The following is a 23819-nucleotide window of genomic DNA, read 5'->3' on the forward strand; positions in this document are numbered from 1 at the left end:
CGTTTTCTTACGCTGTGTAACAAATTACTGCAGATTGAGTGGCCTTTAAACACATATTTGTTATCTCGCGGCTTCCGTGGGTCAGGATCAGAGAGGGACTACTTAACTGGGTTCTCTGCCCGGGGTCTCATAAATGCAAAACCAAGATGCTGGACTATGTTCTCATCTGAAGCCATATGCAGGCTATTGGCAGAATTCACTTCCTTGTTGTGAGATTGAGGTCCAGGTCCCCGTTTTTGTTTGTTTATTTGTTTTTGCCATCTTAACCACTTTTTCTGCTGTGGTAAAACAAACCAACGAACCAACAAAACAAAACTCATAACACAAAATTTTCCATCCTAACATTTTTTAAGTGTGCAGTCCAGTAGTGTTAGGTATACTCATACTGTTGTAAAATGGCTCCCCAGAACTTTTTCATCTTGCAAATCTGAAATTCTGTACCCAGTAAATAGCTTCCCCTTTCCCCTCTCCCCATCTCCTGGTAACCAGCGTTCTACTTTCTCTCTCCATGAATTTGGTTATTTTGGCTACCTCATGTCAATGGAATCGCACAGTATTTGTCTTTTTGTGACTAGCATATTGTGTCTGTTTTTGCTGGCTGTCAGCCTGGGGGCGCTGTCGGATCCTAGTTATTTGTACCCCTCTTCCAACCTTTGAAGAAGCGTACTTCTTCAAAGCCAGGAGAATCTCTCACACTCTGAATCTTTCTCTCGGTCTCCAATTTGCTATGACAGGACCTTCTATCACAGCAGGGACTCCCCGTCACCTTCATCATATAATGTAACCTAATCAAGGGAATGGCTATTCCATTATATTCACAGCCTGCCCACCTTTGAGTGGAAGAGATTATGCCGGGCATGTAGAGCAGTGTGTGGGAATCTGGGGGGACATCTCAGAATTCTGCCTACAACGAAAGTGGAGAATGGCATTGTGGATGGGGGGCAAAAGAAGAAGCTGGAGACTGGTGAGAAGGCACTAGAGATATATCTAAGCCATTGCCTCACAAAATTTAATGTGTATGTGAATCTCCTGGGGATCCCGTTAAAATTAGACTCTGACTTAGCAACGTTATGGTGGAGGCCTGAGTCTCCCTAACGATCTCCTAGGTGATGGCAATGCTGCTTGTGAAATAGCAAGACACAGACAGGCTCATGGGGACCGTGGCTCAGGCTAGGGTGGTAACAGTGGAGAAGAGAAACCGTCTGATAGAGGATATAATTTGAAGGTCGACCCGAAAGGGCTTGGTGAGGAGGAAACCGAGCCGTGAGGACGACTTTTATGTTCAGGGGATGGCAGAGGTCGTAGGAAGAGTTTGTTTCTGGGCAGAAATCAAGTGTTTAGTGGTGGATATGCCAAATTAGAGTCCACATAGAGATGATCACTATATGATGTGGGAAATAGCAGGTTTATTGATCAAATGCAGTGTTACTAGCCACTTAAAATTTTATGTTCGCTGCACCACAATCATGAGACTCTTCCTAAGGGTGCTTGAAATTTATTGGAGTGCATTAAAAAATTTAAGCAGTACAGAGGGTCTTACTGATTCATGCGGCAGTTTCTCTGCTTCTCTTACAGTGACGTTAGTAAAACAGGCAGTTTCTTTTCCCCATGTCCCTGTTCTTTACAGTGAAATTAACATATCATTACTCAAACCATTAAAGCTGTTCCTAGAAGCCAAAATATGCATCACTGTGCATGTTTAAAGCATATTGTATTCCAGCACTCTCTAGGAATAGAGCTAGATTTTAAAATAAAGTTAAGTTCTCAGCACCTATTGATTTTGGTAGATGCCTCACTAGGAGATGAATCACCTCATTTTTCCTGGCTATAAGGCCATTTCACGGTACGACTAATGATTATTTCTTTCTGGGGCTAAATTATGCAAAGTTCATTTTGTCACATTATGAGAGCTTTGCATGGAAGTCAAAATCTTCTCTGATGCCTTTATCAAAAAAACAAGATGGCATAGACGAGGGCATACGGAGGGTATGTTTATGTATAGTTTCCCTAAACATTAACCACGTAAAATCTTGACTTTACCCATACTTATTTTCTTTTTTTTTTTTAATTTATCTTTTTATTTATTTTGAGAGAGAGAGAAAGTGTGTGAGCAGGGTATGACAGGCAGAGAGAGAGAGAGAGAGAGAGAGCAAGAGTTCCAAGCAGGCTCCGCACTGTCAGCACAAAGCCCAATGTGGGGCTCAATCTCAGGAACCTAGCAGCTAGCTAGATCGTGACCCATGACCAGAGCCAAAATCCAAAGCCGGATGCTCAACCTGCTGAGTGACCCAGGCACCCCTTCCCCCATACTCATTTTCTGAAAGTGACGCATTTGAAAGGAGAGAAGCTGAAAATGGTGCTTCCACCCTGCTCTTGGGCTAGCTGCAGAAATGTAGAGAGAAAAGTTGATGATTTTAAAATAAAACATACCTGTTCTTGGTGCTGCTTGGGCTGTAGCTAAGGTAATGTCCAGCAGAATAAGGTTACGAGAGATGGTTCATGGTTTCAGGTAGGGGTGAAATAAAGGCAGCCCAGGGCAGTTTTGCTTTAGAGGACTGTTCACTCTGTGGAACAGCTGGAAATTCACTTCCGTGTAGGCGAAATCTTTATAGAAAGCCTGTTTTCTGTTTCTCGTTGTTAAGCAATAAAACTTACTAAGCTTTATGACCCCTCCCCCAAAAAAGTGACAGAGAGGAGATATTTCAAGGAAAGCATGTGATTATGTTTTTGTACATCAGACCTTGAGCAGATGAAAATTAAACGAGATCATTCAGGGGCAGGAGTGACAGACAGTAGGTCTAAAGAGAACTACCCCCATGGAGAGTGCTGAGGAAGTCAAGAATTTAGCACCTGTCATCTGGACACCTTTCAACCTGGAACCTGGGCTCAGATAGACTACCTGACATGGCATTTAGGCTTTCTGTTGATTTGGACGAGTATGATGGCTAAGCAAAGCCGTTGTTGAACACTGAACTTGATGTGGCTATTGTATAGGCCTCTTTTCATAGTGTGTTATAGGAAAGCCCAGAATCCACACCTGGGCATAATTGTTGTATGCAGTGACTCAAAGATATTCCAGTTTTTTCTACTATTGTTTCTATTTTTATGTAATGTATTAATTACTTTATAATATAAAATTTAAATTTTGCATAGTAATTTAAGAAACTTATTTCTTACCCTTTCACTTCCTAGGAGCCCTGAATCAAAAAAACTGGGGAAAGAAATATCCAACATGTAGTAGCCCCAAACAGTCTCCTATCAATATTGATGAAGATCTTACCCAAGTCAATGTGAATCTTAAAAAACTTAAATTCCAGGGTTGGGATAAAACATCCTTGGAAAACACATTCATTCATAACACTGGGAAAACAGGTAAAATTGTTTGCATTTTGTTTGTGACTCTAATATGTTTATTGGGCTTAGAGTATGTTTATGTCAGTTTCATTTTATTTTCATTTTATTTCATTTCATCTTCTTTGTATAAAGTATAATGTGCTGTAAATGCACAGAAACTATAGGCAGAAGAAACCAAGTAGAACACAGTAAATTGGAAGTTTAGATAACATTTTGAAAATGTGTACAAAAAATAAAATGACCAAAGTCATCACATCATGTTCTCCAATAATAGAAAGAGAATTGATGCCTCCACCAGAAGAAATGATAAAGATAATGCAATATATAACTTATGTAATTTTATAACTCCATCGCTGGTTAATTACTTAATCAGAATTTCCTTTTCTTGGACACTCTATTTGCTCTTGTCTGCTTAGCTTCATGCTACATTGAGTATTGGGATACAAAAAAGCAATCAACTATAATTGAATTTTAAGAAAAGAAATTAGTAGTGCTTCTAGATAGAAAGTTTAAAGTTATATACTATCTTTAGGAAGCACTCTCTAAATGCTTTTTTTTAAAGACTGTCCTTTTTTCTAAACATGCAAAATATAATACCACGAAAAACTCCAGTAAACAATAGAGAGACAAACTAATAGTTTTCAAAGTAAATAGCCTTTCTTTTCTGATATTATATTTTAAACAAAATTGTATGTATATCAGGAAGTTATATAAAAACAAACATAGTCATAAGAAAAAAATATTGTAAATTATAATAGTAGCTATGTTGGGATGGTTTTATCATTAGTGAATTTTTTCTCTATTCTTGATATTTTGGTAATTTGAATGTAGTAATTTAATTTTAAGTCCCATGAGAGTAAGAATTTTACTGTATCAGTTCCTGATATATAATAAGCATTCAGTAGGTATATCTTAATTAATAAGTATTTAATAAAATTATTATATAAGATATTAATTAAATACACAAAAGCATATTATCCCAAATCTTAACATTTTCATCACTAGGTTTGAAGAATGTTACAAAGAAATAAAGCACGTAGCCTCTGCTTTCTTTCTTTTTTTTAAGACTTTATTTTTAAGTTCTCTCTACACCCCATGTAGGGCTCAAATTCACAACCCTGAAGCCAAGAGTTACGATGTTCTACTGACTGAGCCAGCCAGGCACCCCTGCTTTATTTTTCTTAGTGAAGTGTGGTCAAGCACTGGATCTTTAGAGCCACGCTTTTTAGGTTCACTACTGGCTCTTTAAAGTGGAACCTTTAAGTGTGGAACCTTTAGCAAGTTATTTGAACTGTCTGTGATTCAATTTCCTTATAATGATATTTCCTTCCTTCATTGTGTGAGGTTGTGTAAAAATCAAATGTTTAACACACGTACTCAGTGTAATGCATAGCACATTGTAAGTGATACGTAAATGTTGAGCATTATTGATACTATTCTTGTTGTTGTTACTATTATTAATGGAAGTTTATATCTCTAGCTCGCTGGCCAAGATGTTGGATTGGGTCCCTAATGCAAACATTGGTTTCTGCCTCATGGAACAAAGACTATTTAAATCTGATTGAGAGACATTAAAATCTTACATAAAGCTCTCAAAAGAATCATTAATCTTCAGACCATTTGTAAAATAGAGTTCCAATAATCTGCTGTGGAACTGAAATAGGAGAGTTTAGGATTCTGAGTTGCTACTTGGGGTTCCAACATCAGATGGCTAAAACCCCTTCAGTGGGAATGGATTTCCCACCTTCCTTGCCACAGTAGAGGACAGGAATTCTGAAGCCTGATGAAACCTGGTATGATGCTTGCTTGCAGGGATAAGGAGATGGGACAAAAACACCTGCCTGATAAGGAGTAGAAAGAGCTAAAAGTGAGAAGGTGGGGGCACTCCCAAGAGAAGACTTTTCTTCTCCACTCCTCTGTTCCTTCTCCCTTTGCTCTGTCCCCTCACTACCCTAAAATGCCTTAGGAAAGCAGACCCCTGGGGAAATGGCAAGCTCAGGACACCAAATGAACAGGGCAGAGGGACTGGCTGTCTTCTGCTATAAGAGCCATACAGTAGTTAAGGTCTTTGCTTTAGTTTGTATTTGTGGCAATAAGATACATTAAGTGTATTTTGTAGAGTAACAAGTTCAGCTTCAAATGGTGACTGAATTGTTTTTAATTTATCAAATAAATGATTCTCTTAATGTACGTTGGATAGAAAAAATTTAAAGTTTGTAATTTTGATTTGCAGAAACATAGGTGCAATTTTGTGCATGTGTGTGCTTTTTTTTTTTTTTAAGTGGAAATTAATCTCACTAATGACTACTGGCTCAGTGGAGGAGTTTCCGAAATGGTGTTCAAAGCAAGCAAGATAACTTTTCACTGGGGAAAATGCAATATGTCTTCTGATGGATCGGAACATAGTTTAGAAGGACAAAAATTTCCACTTGAGGTAAGTCACTGGTTCCACTGGTTCCTAGTTCGTTTTCCGAAATCATTGAGATTTTAGTTAGCATATAATTTGATTAACTTACAGTCAGATTTTATAATTTATACAGTTATATTTTACTTGGTTAATATCTGCCTTCCTCACTGGACTAAGCTCCGTCACACTCACATTCGATTTTCCACTTTCTGGCAACCCAGAGTGCCACACTAGGATGACCAACAAATGTTGATGTGTAAACAAATAAACAAATTTCCTTCCACAACTCAGGAGGAAAAAAGGGGCAAATTTTGTCAATTTACTGGAGAAGCAAAGAAATGTAAAATAAAGTGAGAACATTTTCAGTTTTAAAATTGGAAACATAAATATAATAAATAATGAGTATGCAGTAAAATAAACACTTTCATACATGTCTGGAGAGAGTATAAATTGGTAGACTGGGAAGCAGTTTGCTTCTTTTTATCCAGAACTTTGAAAGGTTTTATTTTTAAGTTTATTTATTTAAGCAATCTCTACGCCCAGTGTGGGGCTTGAACTCACAACCCCAAGGTCAAGAGCTGCACAGTCTACTGACTGAGCCAGCCAGGCGCCCCTGTATCTGGAACTTTAAATGTTTCAATCCCAATACCTACCATGTCCCCTTTAACAGTTTAGTCTAAAAAAATAAAGACATGCTCAAAAATGTATGTGCAAAGGTTTATTTACAATAATAAAAAGTTGAAAGGAAATGATTAAATACATTATGATGGAGTATTACAGATCTTGTAAAACCATGTGTTTGAATGATTTATTTACACACACAAAAGGTTCATTATAAGATATTAATGGGTTTTCCTTTTTTAATGCTTTTTAAAAGCAAAATATAAAATAGTATATGCAGTATTATTACTCGATTTTGTAAAACATGACAACTAACTTAATAGTGACTGAGGGCCCAGAGTCTGAATCAGATGGACTAGGTTTGAATACTGACTTCACCATTTAGATATGAGTTATAGACACGACGTTATACAAATATTTAATTTACCTAAGCTTCCATGTCTCCCCTCCAAAACTGATCTAAGAGTAGTAACACCTGCCTTATGAAGTTATTATGAAGATTAAATAAGAGAAGGAATTATTACTGTTATAAAAATAACTGAGGGAAACCAAGGAGACACGAGCAGGGATTTTCCATGGGTGATGGCATAATAAGTACCTTGCTTTTCTCCTTTAAAATTCCCATATTTTTAAAATTACTTATAACAGAACTATATTACTTTTATAGTCAAAATAGTTATTGATAATAAAAATAAGATGAGTGAGTTATCTTTTAAAGGACTAAAAATATTTTGCTATGGATAATCATATTCTAATTCATAGCTTATAAATTTGTGTTTTTCAAAGTATATTAAATATCCTTGAGGAAGAGCACATTTATCAAATTTGGTTTGTCGAAGAAATGAAAGTCAATTTATTAAACACATAACATTCTCAATTTGGAGAGTTTAGCCCTGTCACAACACTATTTAGAGCAAAGTGGAAAATCAAGAAAGACCCTAACAGCAACAAAAGCCCTGAAATAGCAAAATAAATGATACAGAGTCTGTGCACTAAGCTTCAAGTATTTTCCTTATTTAGAAAGCCCTTGAGTTCCCTCTCTGATGGCTTGTTTGTTTGTTGCTTGCCTTTTTTTTTTTTTTCAACGTTTATTTATTTTTGGGACAGAGAGAGACAGAGCATGAACGGGGGAGGGGCAGAGAGAGAGGGAGACACAGAATCGGAAACAGGCTCCAGGCTCTGAGCCATCAGCCCAGAGCCCGACGCGGGGCTCAAACTCACGGACCGCGAGATCGTGACCTGGCTGAAGTCGGACGCTTAACCGACTGCGCCACCCAGGCGCCCCAGTTGCTTGCCTTTTTAAAACTCTCTCCATGTAATTGTGCAAGCAGGGAAACCCAGGAGCATCCTTGACTTGGTCTTTTTTTCCTGGTCTCCTGCATCCAACCATGAAGTCTTCTCGATTCTGCCCCTGCGTGATGTGGGAGGGCAGAAAAGAGCTCAACCACCTTTGTCTATTAGTTGGATTATTAAATGTTCCCGAACTGGTCTCCCTCTCTCGTCTTTTTTTTAATTTATTTTTATTTTTTTTTTAATGTTTACTTGTCTTGAGAGAGAGACAGAGGAGAGAGAGAGCGTGCACAGGAGCAGGGGAGGGGCAGAGAGAGAGAGGGAGAGACAGAATCCCAAGCAGGCTCCACAATGACCCGGAGCCCCGACTCATGGCTGCATCTCAGTAACTCTGAGATCACGACCTGAGCCGAAATCAAGAGTTGGCCGTTTAAATGCTTAACGAACTGAGCCACCTAGGTGCCCCTCCCTCTCTCTAGTCTTAATCTTTTCCACTCTTCACCCTCTTCCCCCCAGCCCTGCTGCCCCCCAATCCCTGTTAGGTGAAGTACACCAAGGATTCTCTATTGCTCTCTGGAGCAAAGGGCTGGGACTGCTTCACAGACCTTCCTGGTGTGGCCGCTGCCTGCCCCTCCTTTTCACCCACCAGTTTTTAAGCTGTTCATCCTACAGGAGTCAGTTTAGCAATCCTCAAAGGCTTTGTGGTCATAACCGGAGGCAGGAGCCACTGCCATCCTCCACCCACACCTGCTGTTTCTCCAGTCGTAGCCCTAACCAAGCATTAGTCTTCACAGAGGCTTTCTGCTCTTCCCAGACTTATTTGTCTAAACTAGCTAAGTTACCTGATTTCTAAGATGGTGGCATGGGGAGCACCAAATTGTAAGTGAGAGTAGAAGCCGTTGTCAACAAATGCAGAGGCCGAAGTCGAAATTAACAAGGAATACTGCCCAGCAGCAGAAGAGGACCCTTAAAACAGGGAACTTAAAATTCTTTTTGGTAGTTTGTATGGAGAAGCAGAAAGTCCTTGAGAGTTCACTATTATTAGAGCATAGTATGATAATGTCCCAAAAAGGTAACAAGAAAGGCACGTCCAGTCAAGAATGAAACGATATTTGAAAGGATTCCAGAAAACAGCTAAAATAATACTTGATCATTTATTCCATTTGATAATTATTCTAGTATATTATTACCTCAGTATTATCTAGTAATCTCAAGGTGGTCATTTCCATCCTAGATGTATCTAACTTTGTGCTTCTTTCCTTACTAAAGGATGATAATCGTGAGAGTAAATGCAGTTGTATATACACGTAATTGATAAAATATCTTGAAACTGTACAGAGTATTGAATTATACAGTTTACAGAATTTTTCAAATAGTATACTGAATTAGTAAATTATTTTATTGTCTCTCTGGTGACTTTTGTGATGTCTTTGTATATAACAAAGCTGTCATTGTTACCTTTATAGATGCAAATCTATGGCTTTGATGCAGACCGATTTTCAAGTTTTGAGGAAGCGGTAAAAGGAAAAGGGAAGTTAAGAGCTTTATCCATTTTATTTGAGGTAATCATTATACATAGATTTAACACTACCTTAATTCTTTAATCCCCTGAAGTAATTGATGTGACATATCAAAGCATGCTTTTTAACAAATTGAAGAGCTTGCAAGTGGGATGCTAACTGGTGATCATTTGCAAATAGAACAACCCCTTGGCTGGGGTGTTTAAAAGGGAACTCTTGCGTTCATTAATGGGGTGCATCACTTCCAGCTGGAGTAGCCTGTTCTGTGAGCAGATTTGTGTGCATGCAAAGCATCATAATAATACAGCAGTGACTGGGAATCAACATTTTAAAGCGTACTTTTCTCAGTGGAAAATTTAAAAGGTAGCTGGTTTTTTGTCTGTTTTATTTGTTTTTGTCTTGCTGTGAAAAAAAAAAAAAGGAAGTATGCATTTGGAGAACATTGCATTTGGATACTTAAAATGGATTTCACTTATCTTTTCATTTGATTGAAGAGTTAATCAAATATTTTATCCCATTCTTAGAATGTCATTCTTCTTTAATAGATTGGAACAGAAGAAAACTTGGATTACAAAGCAATTATTGATGGAGTCGAGAGAGTTAGTCGTTTTGGTAAGCTATTTGGAGAAATCCTTTTCTTCTAGATTGTACTTTGGATGCATATGAATTTTTATAATATTACAAAAGTCACTTGTTCCAAAGAAGAAGGAAAGACCTTTTCAAAAAGGAGCAATCTTCCAATTCTTACACTTGATGATTTGTACATGTCTCACTAAAGAACATTTTATCTGAAACTTTTGTCACATAAAAAATCACAAACGGTTAATATAAGTAGGAAGTTAAAATTTTCTAATTTTATTCTTGAAAATAATCTAATTATATCATGCATTTAAAATGTATATCTCTATTCTGTCTGCATTGTACATTTGTTAAAGACTCTGATTTATAATCTGAAACCAGCTAGTGTTATAAAAGTCATGTTTTTAAGTGAAAAGACAATTTTACTCAACTTAAAATTTATTCCCTGGTGGTTTCCTTGATAGGTCCTTTACGAGTATGACAAGGTTTTTGGAAGAAGGCAAACACTTAACATAGAAAAAGATGCCGTATGTTTCACTGTTCTGCCTGCTAGCTCATGGATCTTGTCATTTGTCACAGCAAATGCTTGTAACAACATGTGCAAGAGACAGCAAACCTGTTATTATTATTGTATTTTTAGTAAGCATCCACACGCAGGAGATTAATGCTGCCCTGAGTTATCAACAAAATAAGGATTATTTCTCTTTGGGAAGCCGCAAAATCTTGAAATCAGGAACAAAATTCATATAGATCCTTTTTGAAAGCAAAAGCTGGGCCTTGGATTGATTCATCTTTGTCAATCACATGTGAGGGCCTTAAGTGACAGAACTTTTCAGAAGTCAGGAATATGTGAACTCATGCAGTGCAGCTTTCATTGTTTTGTGTTTTTTGTTTTCGTGTTTTTTCCAAAAGGTGCAGTCAAACACAAGATGAAGTTATCTCCCTCCATCCACCTAGACCGCAAAATTCAACATTGAATGCCATAAGCCACACTTAATTTTTCCCTCATTTAGTCAGAAAGTGGATTTTATTCAGACTGAAAGAAGGCAGCTAGTTTGAATTCCTACACTGAAACTTGTATAAAACATGAACTCCAAATGTTCCCAGGCCTTATGTCAGCCTGTGGGGCCAACAAGAGTGGTGTTAACACTGGGTTGTTAGTCCTGACTTGTGTCGCTGTGGTATTCTGGCCTCTTTTTCTGGATGCTTCTTCAGTTATTTCTGGGGCTCTCTAGGAGGGTCATATGAGGATCCTATGAGTATAAGAACCAATTCGCCCATGTTCTTTGGCTAAAGTTTACTTTTCAATATAGTTATTATCCATAAGCCGTTGAGGGAGGTGCTTCCTCACAGCTGCTGCTGCCACATAATAGCCTCCTCGAGAACATGGATTCCCAGCAGCCCTATTCTGGCCGTATCCTGGCTCTTAATTTGGAAGCAGAACCGATAGTCTCCCTGGCTGCCTGGAAACACATCCCGATCTGCCCTCCATTTCTCTGTTTTCTTTCTCTCTACCCTGCTACTTGTGCACTGACTTCTTCCCTCCTTTTACCGAAAAATAAAATCCTCCATATGTGTCAACTCACCCACTGGATTCGTAATTATTTCCATATATTCGGCAAGGACACCTAAGCTGATTCAGTTGGTAAGTGGTAGGGCCAGAATCTCGATCCAGGTCTGTCCACAAAGTTTGTTCCACTACACTGTGACGATTTGTATGAGTTATGTTTCAGGACAGATATGAAACAGGTCAATTTGATTTGAATGGTTGTTAGATATGATCTGTACAAACTAAATAAGTCCTCCTAAAGGTAAATGTTTCTATTTTGAGAATTCTTAGATTAAATCTATTTCAGAGTCTAGAAAACCCCCTAGTCCCCAATACACGAGAGGCTCCCCGATACTGGCTCTTAGCCATTGCTGCTGAGAACCTAGAGGACTGAAGGCAGCGCTTGTCTGTGGATAGAGACTCTGCAACTGAAGCTCAGCTCCCAAATCCTGCTCCATATTCTTTATATGATGTTAGTTATTCAAGAAACAACACCTTCAACCATCATCAAGATTATAAAATCTATCTTAGTCCAATGTGGGCTGATGACTCATTTCCTGTATTCCTCTCGAAAAGATAAAAGAACCCATTTCCCTTTCCTTCCCTCATTCCTGCCTTTCTTTTGACCCTATTGTGGTCTTTGTCTATCTCCTTATCTCTTTCCCTACTTATCCTCCCCCTCTTGCTGTCACCCTCCTTACAGAAGGGGAGCATCTGATTGGTTGCTCACCGATATGTGCCTAAATGAATAATGACTGAATGAATGATCACAACTACAGCAGCATTGTCTCAGGTGTGATTCTTGCTTGTGTTAACAATAATGAGGTGATTCAGATGAAGCAAATGCTTTTGCTAGACACATACTCAAAAAATCGCCTTATTCCAATTTTCTCAAAAGATGGTTGTCTAATTGAAGAGCTCTGGGGTGCCTGGATGCCTCAGTGGGTTGAGCATCTGACTTTGGCTTGGGTCATGAACTCTCGGTTCGTGAGTTTGAACCCCACATCAGGCTCTGTGCTGACAGCTCAGAGCCTGGAGCTTGCTTCAGATTCTGTGTCTCCCTCTCTCTCTGCCCCTCCCCCATTCATGTTCTGTCTCTCTCTCTGTCTCTAAAATAAACATTAAACAAAGAAAAGGGAAAAAAAAGAAAGAAGAGTGCTACTGTAGTTGAAAAGTCCTGTGATATCCAAGACAGAAATTTAGGACATGTATATAAATAACATTTTTATTTTTTTAAGTTTGAGAAAGAGAGAGAGAGAGAGAGAGCGCACAGGGGAAGGGCAGAGAGAGAGAGAGAGAGAAAGTCCCAAGCTGACTCTGTGCTGTCAGCACAGAGCCCAACTTGGAGTTCAAACCCTCAAACCGTGAGATCATGACCTCAGCCCAAACCAAGAGTGAGATGTTTAACCAACTGAGCCACCCAGGCACCCCTCTAAATGTTTTTAAAATAAGGTACAAAACAGTTAGCATTTCAAGAAAATTCTCTATTTCCCCTTCCCTATTCAGATCTCACTTCTTTTCTTCCTCTTCTGGCCTGTAGCTCTCCTGGTGTCATTTCATTTCCCACCTAATTTAGCAGTGAGTCAGTGTTTGCCTCCTTACTTAATTAGTATTCTGCACATCCACATTTCCAGAGAACATTTGTAAGATAAATTTTGTCTTCAGCAGAAAAAAAGAAACAATTGTAGCCCATTGATGATTAAGAAGGAGGTTATGGACTTAAAAATTTTTCAGTTAATAAAAGCATAAATCTGAAAATGGGAAACACTCACATATAAAAAGATTTTCCTCATCAGAGAACTTGAATCCAAGTCTAAATTCTAATCATTTCATCTTGATATTAGAGAAGAAGACATACTTTTAAAAATTACTAAATGGGGCGCCTGGGTGGCGCAGTCGGTTAAGCGTCCGACTTCAGCCAGGTCACGATCTCGCGGTCCGTGAGTTCGAGCCCCGCGTCAGGCTCTGGGCTGATGGCTCGGAGCCTGGAGCCTGTTTCTGATTCTGTGTCTCCCTCTCTCTCTGCCCCTCCCCCGTTCATGCTGTGTCTCTCTCTGTCCCAAAAATAAAATAAACGTTGAAAAAAAAAATTTAAAAAAAAAATTACTAATTAATACATTAAACCAAGCATAACTTGCATTTTCTAACAGATTAAAACTAGATTTAGGTTGTATATACACAACACTATCTGTTCGGTCAAGCAGATTTTCATTTCCAACAGTCAGTCTTAAATTCAGAATGGAAGCAGTTATCTATAACTTTAATTATTACCAGAGTCTCTCCTTCCTTCAAAAGTTTCTGCATTGTAGAAAAATTAACATTCAATAATTTAATTTTTAAACAGAAATTTTTTTCTTTGAGGCTTTCTGGATATGTCCAGTCTTCATAGAGTTTAAAGCCAGAATACACTATGCAAATAATCTGGGTTGGTCATTTTATTTTATAATGTAGAAAGTGGGTTCAAAATACTAACATCTTGCAAAGACTTCACTCTGCTTTGGATTTTCAATGCGGGCTGCATGTTTGAATCACCTGGGGATGCTGTCTTGAAAATGTAGATGCCCTATTACTAGAGATTTAAGTTCAAGTGGGCTAGGGTGGGGCCTGCAATACTGCTATTTTTTTTAAAGCTCCCCAGATTATTCAAATAAGGGGTGAAACTACTACCAGGCCCTAGATTATGGAATTCCTCAGTTCTTGTGTTCTCAAAGAATTCAGTTGAAAGACCTGATAGAGAGTTAATGTTGCAAAGGTTTTTTTTTTTCTTTTAGCAAAAAGTGATAGTACACTCCAGTGACAGAGGAGCAGGCTGACCCAAGGATAGGTGGCAAAGCGCCGAGTTCCTCATTGTGTTCCTTTATGAGGAGTTATTTGTTCCCCTCCCTCCCATCTCGTCATTCTCACTCCACCCTTGGAACTGCCTTGGTTTCCTCCCCTCCAACTTTTGCTGCAAGTTTGTCCTAGTCATTTTCCCAGGAGGGTCTAAGTGCAACCCCTTGGGGGGCGGGCCCTGACCGCAATGCTAATGATATTTTAATTCGTATATGGCGTTTACGTTCATATATGGCTTTTATGATATTATAATAGCCTCGAGGTTGCTAGTGACACAGTCTTTCTTTTTGTTTTTTTTAATTTAATTTTTTATTTTTGAAAATTTACATCCAAATTAGCATAGAGTGCAACAATGATTTCAGGAGTAGATTCCTTAGTGCCCCTTACCCATTTAGCCCATCCCCCCTCCCACAACCACCCCCATATCCCTCAGTTTGTTCTCCATATTTATGAGTCTCTTATATTTTGTCCCCCTCCCTGTTTTTATATTATTTTTGTTTTCCTTCCCTTATGTTCATCTGTTTTGTCTCTTAACGTCCTCATATGAGTGAAGTCATAGGATTTTTTGTCTTTCTCTGACTGACTCATTTCACTTAGCATAACACTCTCCAGTTCCATCCACGTAGTTGCAAATGGCAAGATTTCGTTCTTTTTTTTTTTTTTTTTTCAACGTTTATTTATTTTTGGGACAGAGAGAGACAGAGCATGAACGGGGGAGGGGCAGAGAGAGAGGGAGACACAGAATCGGAAACAGGCTCCAGGCTCCGAGCCATCAGCCCAGAGCCTGACGCGGGGCTCGAACTCACGGACCGCGAGATCGTGACCTGGCTGAAGTCGGACGCTTAACCGACTGCGCCACCCAGGCGCCCCAAGATTTCGTTCTTTTTGATTGCCGAGTAATACTCCATTGTATATATATACCACACCTCCTTTTCCATTCATCCATCAATGGACATCTGGGCTCTTTCCATACTTTGTCTATTGTTGATAGTGCTGCTATAAACATGGGGGGGGGTGCATGTGTCTCTTCAAAACAACATACCTGTATCCCGTGGAAAGATGCCCAGTAGTGCAATTGCTGGTTCATAGAGTAGTTATATTTTTAGTTTTTTGAGGAACCTCCATACTGTTTTCCAGAGTCGCTGTACCAGCTTGCATTGCCACCAACAGTGCAAAAGAGATCCTCTTTCTCTGCATCCTCGCAAACATCTGTTGTTGCTGAGTTGTTAATGTTAGCCATTCTGACAGGTGTGAGGTGGTATCTTATTGTGGTATTGATTTGTATTTCCCTGATGATGAGTGATGTTGAGCATTCTTTCATGTGTCAGTTGGTCATCTGGATGTCTTCTTTGGAGAGGTGTCTCTTCATGTCTTTTGCCCATTTCTTCACTGGATTATTTGTTTTTTGGGTGTTAAGTTTGATCAGTTCTTTATAGATTTTGGATACTAACCCTTTATCTGATATGTCATTTGCACATATCTTCTCCCAATCTGTCGGTTGCCTTTTAGTTTTGCTGATTGTTTCCTTCGCTGTGCAGAAGCTTTTTATTTTGGTGAGGTCCCAGTAGTTCATTTTTGCTTTTGTTTCCCTTGCCTCCGGAGATGTGTTGAGTAAGAAGTTACTGCAGCCAAGGTCAGAGAGGTTTTTGCCTGCTTTCTCCTCGAGGATTTTGATGGCTTCCTGTCTTACATTGAGGTCTTTCATCCATTTTGAGTTTATTTTTGTGTACAGTGTAAGAAAGTGGTCCAGGTTCAGTTTTTTGCATGTCGCTGTCCAGTTTTCCCAGCACCACTTGCTGAAGAGACTGTCTTTATTCCATGGGATATTCTTTCCTGCTTTGTCAAAGATGAGTTGGCCGTACATTTGTGGGTCCATTTCTGGGTTCTCTCTTCTGTTCCATTGATCTGAGTGTCTGTTCTTGTGCCAGTACCATACTATCTTGATGATTACAACTTTGTAGCATAGCTTGAAGTCCAGGATTGTGATGCCTCCTGCTTTGGTTTTCTTTTTCAAGATTGCTTTGGCTATTCGGGGTCTTTTCTGGTTCCATACAAATTTTAGGATTATTTGTTCTAGCTGTGTGAAGAATGCTCATGTTATTTTGATAGGGATTGCATTGAATATGTGGATTGCTTTGGGTAGTATTGACATTTTAACAATATTTGTTCTTCCTATCCAGGAGCATGGAATCTTTTTCCATTTTTTTGTGTCTTCTTCAATTTCTTTCATAAACTTTCTATAGTTTTCAGTGTATAGAGTTTTCACCTCTTTGGTTAGATTTATTCCTGGGTATTTTATGGGTTTTGGTGCAACTGTAAATGGGATCGATTCCTTGATTTCTCTTTCTGTCACTTCATTGTTGGTGTATAGGAATGCAACCGATTTCTGTGTGTTGATTTTATATCCCGCAACTTTGCTGAAGTCATGAATCAATTATAGCAGTTTTTGGTGGAATCTTTTGGGTTTTCCATATAGAGAGTATCATGTCATCTGCGAAGAGTGAAAATTTGACCTCCTCCTGGCTGATTTGGATGCCTTTTATTTCTTTGTGTTGTCTGAGTGCAGAGGCTAAGACTTCTAATACTATGTTGAATAATAGTGGTGAGAGTGGACGTCCCTGTCTTGTTCCTGACCTTAGGGGGAAAGCTGTCAGTTTTTCCCCATTGAGGATATTAGCATTGGGTCGTTCATATATGGCTTTTATGATCTCGAGGTATGCTCCTTCTATCCCTACTTTCTTGAGGGTTTTTATCAAGAAAGGATGCTGTATTTTGTCAAATGCTTTCTCTGCATCTATTGAGAGGATCATATGGTTCTTGTCCTTTCTTTTACTGATGTGATGAATCATGTTAACTGTTTTGCAGATATTGAACCAGCCCTGCATCCTAGGTATAAATCCCACTTGGTAGTGGTGAATAATTTTTTTTAATGTATTGTTGGATCCAGTTGGCTAATATCTTGTTAAGGATTTTTGCGTCCATGTTCATCAGGGAATTTGGTCTATAATTCTCCTTTTTAGTAGGATCTCTGTCTGGTTTTGGAATCAAGGTAATGCTGGCTTCATAGAAAGAGTTTGGAAGTTTTCCTTCCATTTCTATTTTTTGGAACAATTTCAAGAGAATAGGTGCTAACTCTTCCTTAAATGTTTGGTAGAATTCCCCTGGAAAGCCATCTGTCCCTGGACTCTTGTTTTTTGGGAGATTTTTGATTACTAATTCGATTTCCTTACTGGTTATGGGTCTGTTCAAATTTTCTGTTTCTTCCTGTTTCAGTTTTGGTAGTGTATGTGTTTCTAGGAATTTGTCCATTTCTTCCAGATTGCCCATTTTATTGGCATATAATTGCTCATAATATTCTCTTATTATTGTTTGTATTTCTGCTGTGTTGGTTGTGATCTCTCCTATTTCATTCTTGATTTTATTTATTTGGGTTCTTTCCTTTTTCTGTTTGATCAAACTGGTTAGTGGTTTATCAATTTTGTTAGTTATTTCAAAGAACCAGCTTCCGGTTTCATTGATCTGTTCTACTGTTTTTTGGTTTCCATAGCATTAATTTCTGTGCTAATCTTTGTTATTTTCTTTCTTCTGCTGGTTTGGGGTTTTATTTGCTGTTCTTTTTACAGCTTCTTAAGGTGGAAGGTTAGGTTGTGTATGTGAGATCTTTCTTCCTTCTTCAGGAAGGCCTGTATGCTATATACTTTCCTCTTATGACTGCCTTTGCTGCATCCCAGAGGTTTTTGGCTGTGGTGTTATCATTTTCATTGACTTCCATATACTTTTTAATTTCCTCTTTAACTTTTTTGTTAGCCCATTCATTCTTTAGAGATGTTCTTCGGTCTCCAAGTATTTGTTACCTTTCCAAATTTTTTTCTTGTAGTTGATTTTGAGTTTTATAGTGCTGTCGTCTGCAAATATGCATGGTATGATCTCGATCTTTTTGTGTCCCAGTATGTGGTCTATTCTGGAGAATGTTCCGTGTGCACTGGAGAAGAATGTATATTCTGCTGCTTTAGGATGAAATGTTCTGAATATATCTGTCAAGTCCATCTGGTCCAGTGTGTCATTCAAAGCCATTGTTTCCTTGTTGGTTTTTTGATTAGATGATCTGTCCATTGCTGTGAGTGGGGTGTTGAAGTCTCCTACTATTATGGTATTACTATTGATGAGTTTATGTTTGTGAGTAATTGATTTTATATATTTAGTGCTCTCTCATTTGGCACATAAATGTTTGCAATTGTTAGGTCTTCTTGGTGGATAGACCCCTTGATTATGATATAATGCCTTTCTGCATCTCTTGATACAGTCTTTATTTTAAAGTCTAGATTGTCTGATATAAGTATGGCTACTCCGACTTTCTTTTGTTGACTATTAGCATGATAGATGGTTCTCCATCCCCTTATTTTCAGTCTGAAGGTGTCTTTAGGTCTAAAGTGGGTCTCTTGTAAACAGCATATAGATGGATCTTGTCTTCTTTTCCGTTCTGTTACCCTATGTCTTTTGATTGGAGCATTGAGTCCATTGATGTTTAGAGTGAGTACTGAAAGATATGAATTTATTGCCATTATGATGCTTGTAGAGTTGGAGTTTCTGGTGGTGTTCTCTGGTCCTTTCTAATCTTTTGTTGCTTTTGGTGTATATATATATATATATATATATATATATATATATATATATATACACATATTATTTTTTTTTCATCTTTTCTCCCCTCAGAGAGTACCCCTTAACATTTCTTGCAGGGCTGGTTTAGTGGTCACAAACTCCTTTAATTTTTGTTTGTCTGGGAAACTTTTTATCTCTCCTTCTATTTTGAAGACAGCTTTGCTGGATAAAGAATTCTTGGCTGCATATTTTTCTGATTCAGCACACTGGATATATCCTGCCACTCCTTTCTGGCCTGCAAGTTTTTGTGGATAGGTCTGCTGCAAGCCTGATATGTCTTCTCTTGTAGATTAGCGACTTTTTTCCCTTGCTGCTTTCATGATTCTCTCCTTGCTTGCGTATTTTGTGAATTTGACTATGATATGCCTTGTTGATGGTCAGTTTTTGTTGAATCTAATGGGGATCCTCTGTGCTTCCTGTATTTTGATGTCTGTGTCTTTCCCCAGGTTAGGAAAGTTTTCCGCTATGATTTGCTCACATAACCCTTCTACCCCCATTTCTCTTCCTTCCTCTTCTGGGACCCCTATGATTCTGATGTTGTTTCCTTTTAATGAGTCACTGATTTCTCTAATTCTTAGACTGTGCTCTTTTGCCTTAATCTCCCTCTTTTTCTGCTTCATTATTCTCCATAAGTTTGTCCTCTATGTCACTGATTCTCTGTTCTGCCTCATCCGTCCTTGCCGCCACGGCATCCATCCATGATTGCAGCTCAGTGATAGCATTTTTTTTTTCATCCTGACTAGTTTTTACTTCTTTTATCTCCGCAGAAAGGGATTCTAATCTATTTTCAACTGCCTCTAGTATTCTTTTTATCGTGATTCTAAATTCTGGTTCATATATCTTGCTTGTATCTGTGTTGGTTAAATCCCTGGCTGTTGTTTCTTCATGCTGTTTCTTTGGGGTGAATTCCTTCATTTTGTCATTTTGAAGGGAGAAAAGGAATTAATGAGGTAGAAAAATTAAAATTTAAAGAATTAAAATTAAAAAAAATATTAAAATTTAAACATTGAAAACACACACACACAAAAATGAATAAATGATGCTAGATCCTGAGTGTGTTTTGGTCTGGATGTTGAAAGTGGTTTGATAGATTAGAGAAGAAAGTTGGGGGGGGGGGAAAGGAAGTCTTTTGAGAATCTGAAAAATTGAATACACTGAAGTAGACTAAAATGAAAAGATGGGAGTAAAATAGAATTTGAAAAAATTTACGTGAAACTGAAGAATATAGTAGAAAAAAATTAAAAAGCTTTAAATAAAAATTAAAAATAAAAATGAATTTTTTCTCTTTCTGTATTGAAGAAGAAAAGAAAACAAAAAAGAGAAAAAAGAAATCACTTGAAAATTTGAAAAAGTGAATCCACTGTAGTAGACTAAAATAAAACGATGGGAATAAAATAGAATTTGGAAAAGTTTACATAGAAGTAAAAAATATAGTAAAAATAAAAATTAAAGAAAAACATTTTTAATAGAAATTGAAAAGAAAAATGAAGTTTTCCTCCCTCTGTATTCAAGAACAAGAAACTAAAAAGAGAAAAAAAAAGAAAAAAAAAGGAAATCGTTTGAAAATTTGAAAAAATTAACACACTGAAGTAGACTAAAATAAAATGATGCAAGTAAAATTGAATTTGAAAAGTTACACAAAAGTAAAAAATATAGAAATAAAAATTAAAAATATTTTTAATAAAAATTAAAAATAAAAATGAATTTTTTCTTTCTGTATTCAAGAAAAAGAAAAGAAGTGAAAAAGAGAAAAAAAAAAGAAAGAAAATTGAATAGATGGACCTGCTAACAGATTGAAATAGGACTGAAATTACTTTGTTTTCCCCTAGAAATCAGACTATGAAGTGCTTTCTAGTCTATAAACTAAGCAGGGGGTGAGACTTGTGTTCTTGAAGAGCGAGGTTGGCCCAGTTGGGCGGGGCTTTGTGTAACGGCTCCATTCTCCACTAGATGGTGCTGCTAGCCTACGGGGGTGTTGTGTTGTGGTGCTCATAGGTGCATATGTGCATGCGCGGGAGCGGTGAAAATGGCGTCACCCAGCTACCCAGTCTCTAGTTTTGGAACTCTGTTCTCCTGGATCATCAATTGCTCACCCGTCCTCTGTCTTCAGCTTTTGTCCACTCCCCGCTTTTTCATTGTCTGTGGCCAAGCACCAGGAAGTACCTCTCTCCTGAGTTTTGTCTCAGATGCGGCTGTTTTCCACGGCCCCTTACTTCTGAAGGACTGTGGCTTTGACCCTTTCTGCCCTTCTGCAGCGGGGGGGGGGGGGAGGGGGAGGTGGGTCTCACTGAGCAATGGCCGAATGCCAGCCACACCCAGGAAAGTTCGCATTACTGTGCTGCTGCCGAAACCCAGAGACGGCAGCCAGGTGCCAGCCCGCCCCAGAAAAAGTTTGAGAGATAGTGTAGCAGCAGCATTTCAGGAATTATGGAAAATCACAACACACATCTGACACCAGGCTTCACCCTTAAGGACCTTGTTCCAGCACCAGCGAATGTGACCGTTCTCTGGGGTCTGCTGGGACCAGGTGGCCTCAACAGTCTCTACCAAATGTTCTTCCAGCAGTGGAATTGCTTTTCCCTGTGTGGCCCAAGAACCTCCCGGACCCCACTCCGCTCCTGGGGATTTTCCCTTCCCAGCAGAGCATCTCCAGGTATCAAGCTGCAGAGCTGCTGACTCTGTGCTCCCCTTGTTTACAGTCTTAAGGGAATTTAAACCCTCTCCTTTCTCCTTTCTCCCTTTTTAGTTTAGTCCCTGTAGCTATTTCCACTTTTCCACTTTCTCTCCAACTGCCTTTGGGGAGAGGTGCTTTTCCAGTATTCTACCCTCATCTGCATCCTCTCTCCGCCTGCAAAAGCAGCTCCCTGCCCGCTGCAGCTTCTCTCTCCCCAAGTTCACCTCTCCGTGCCACATACCTGTTGAGTTCTGTGGTTCAGGTTGTGCAGATTGTTGTGTTAATCCTCAGATCAGTTTTCTAAGTGTGCAGGATGGTTTAGTGTTGGTCTGGCTGTATTTCATGGGCGTGAGACACACAAAAAACTTCCATGCTGTTCTGCCATCTTGGTTTCTCAGGCTTGTCGTGCCACAGTCTTTCTTAAGTGCACATGTTCCAAAGTTAAGGCAGTCCCTGTAGCCCATGTCTCCTGCTTATGGGTCTGTGGTGTACCACACAAGGGCTTGGTCTGAGGGAGATGGGGTGGACTCTGGGTGGAGACACGTGATTTCTGGCAATTTCCCATCGTCATCCTCCTACTTCCCCTTCCTGTCATGTCTGTCTAACTACCTCGTCTGACAAAACTACCACTCTACACTGTGCTATCTCACTAAGAATGGATTAAATAGGTCTCGGGGGCTACTTCTTAATGACATAAGTCTACTACAAAGAACAGAGGACATGCATGCATTGAGCTAGATAGTTAGGATGGGTAAATGAGTTCGACACAGATCTTGCTGATAAGCAGATTGCTGCCGATATGAGTGAGGGCAGGTACACTAAAGGCTAAATGGCTGTTGATAAGTGCTGTTGGAAAGGTCCAAAAGCAAAAATGGGATCATTCATGGAGACAGATATAATTGGATTGTTTGAGAGTTGCAAGGCCAGATATGCCACTTAGGAAAGCTCTACTAAATTTTTAAAGGAATTCTCTATTCTGAATAAAAGGTATAATACACACACACACACACACACACACACCATATATGTAAAATATACTTTCCACCCTTTGTTCTTACCATTTATTCCCTTAATAGTGACTATTGATAAATAGGTAAATATTGATAAATAGATCTTAATTATCATGTACTAAAATTTATCTTTTTTCCCTTTATAATTAACAATTTTTGTGTACCCTTTCAGGAATCTCAGCCTACCTTAAGGTTATAAAGTGAATATTCTGTTTTCCTCTAAAAGTTTTACTCTCCTGTTCACATTTAGATCCACTAAATCTAGATCTGCTAGATGTATTTAGAACTCATGTGCTTAAGATGTGAAGTAGGGAATCATGATTCACTTTTTTCCGTAAGGATATCCAAGTGATACAGCACTCTTTACTGCAAAGGCAGTCCATTCTAACTACATAGTAATTTTTCCTGTCCTAAAGAAAAAAAGTGGCATACATAAAGTGACTATATATGTATGGATCTGAGTTCTCTTTTCTCTTTCACTGTTCCCTTTGTCTGTCTTTGCATGCATATTTCACTATCATGACTTCTATAGTTTTATATAATCGGTTTTCCTACCTGGTAATGAAAGTCGTACAGTAGCTGTTATTGTTCAAGATTCTTTTAAATTTTCATTTCCATTTAAATTTTTAAATTTTTTTTTTCAACGTTTATTTATTTTTGGGACAGAGAGAGACAGAGCATGAACGGGGGAGGGGCAGAGAGAGAGGGAGACACAGAATCAGAAACAGGCTCCAGGCTCTGAGCCATCAGCCCAGAGCCTGACGCGGGGCTCGAACTCACGGACTGCGAGATCGTGACCTGGCTGAAGTCGGACGCTTAACCGACTGCGCCACCCAGGCGCCCCTCCATTTAAATTTTTAAATCAGCATGTCAGTAAACACATGCTGTATAAAACACATGTGTATAAAAGCCTCTGGGATTTTGATAAGATTTTTTGACTCCGTAAATCAATTTGGGGGCAGTCAACACCTGCACAATACTAACTCTTCCAACCCATGAACTTGGTATTTCCCATAATTTTAATTTCCCATAATTTTAATTTTTATCTAATTCTCTCAAGAAAGTTTTATAATTTTTAATATAGATTGTTCACATCATTTGTTAGATTTATCTGTATTTGATACTGTGTTGTTATTATGAGTTATATTGTTTTAAATTGCATTTTCTATTGTTTCGTACTGGTACATAGCAATATAATTAATTTTTGTATATGGGTCTTATGTGCAGTGACTTTACTAAATGCATTTACTAATTCTGATAGTTTGTAAATTCAATATCATACATGTACAATCATGCATTTGCAAAATATGACGGTATCATT

General features: G+C 38.5%; 1 protein-coding gene across 1 annotated transcript in view; it reads left to right on the top strand.

The window, feature by feature from the left end:
* The window catches only part of PTPRZ1 (protein tyrosine phosphatase receptor type Z1), a 165730-nt gene that overhangs the window by 71104 nt on the left and 70807 nt on the right, over nt 1-23819 (top strand). The window contains exons 4-7 of the mRNA XM_047095241.1: nt 3193-3372; nt 5637-5788; nt 9139-9234; nt 9738-9804. Of these exons, the coding sequence (XP_046951197.1) occupies nt 3193-3372; nt 5637-5788; nt 9139-9234; nt 9738-9804 (495 nt within the window). The remainder of the gene's footprint in view (nt 1-3192; nt 3373-5636; nt 5789-9138; nt 9235-9737; nt 9805-23819) is intronic.

The sequence above is a fragment of the Lynx rufus genome, unplaced genomic scaffold (genome assembly GCF_022079265.1).
Source record: "Lynx rufus isolate CCGP_SWC_20201006 ecotype Redwood Valley unplaced genomic scaffold, mLynRuf1.p SCAF_4, whole genome shotgun sequence".
Classification (NCBI taxonomy): Eukaryota; Metazoa; Chordata; class Mammalia; order Carnivora; family Felidae; genus Lynx; species Lynx rufus.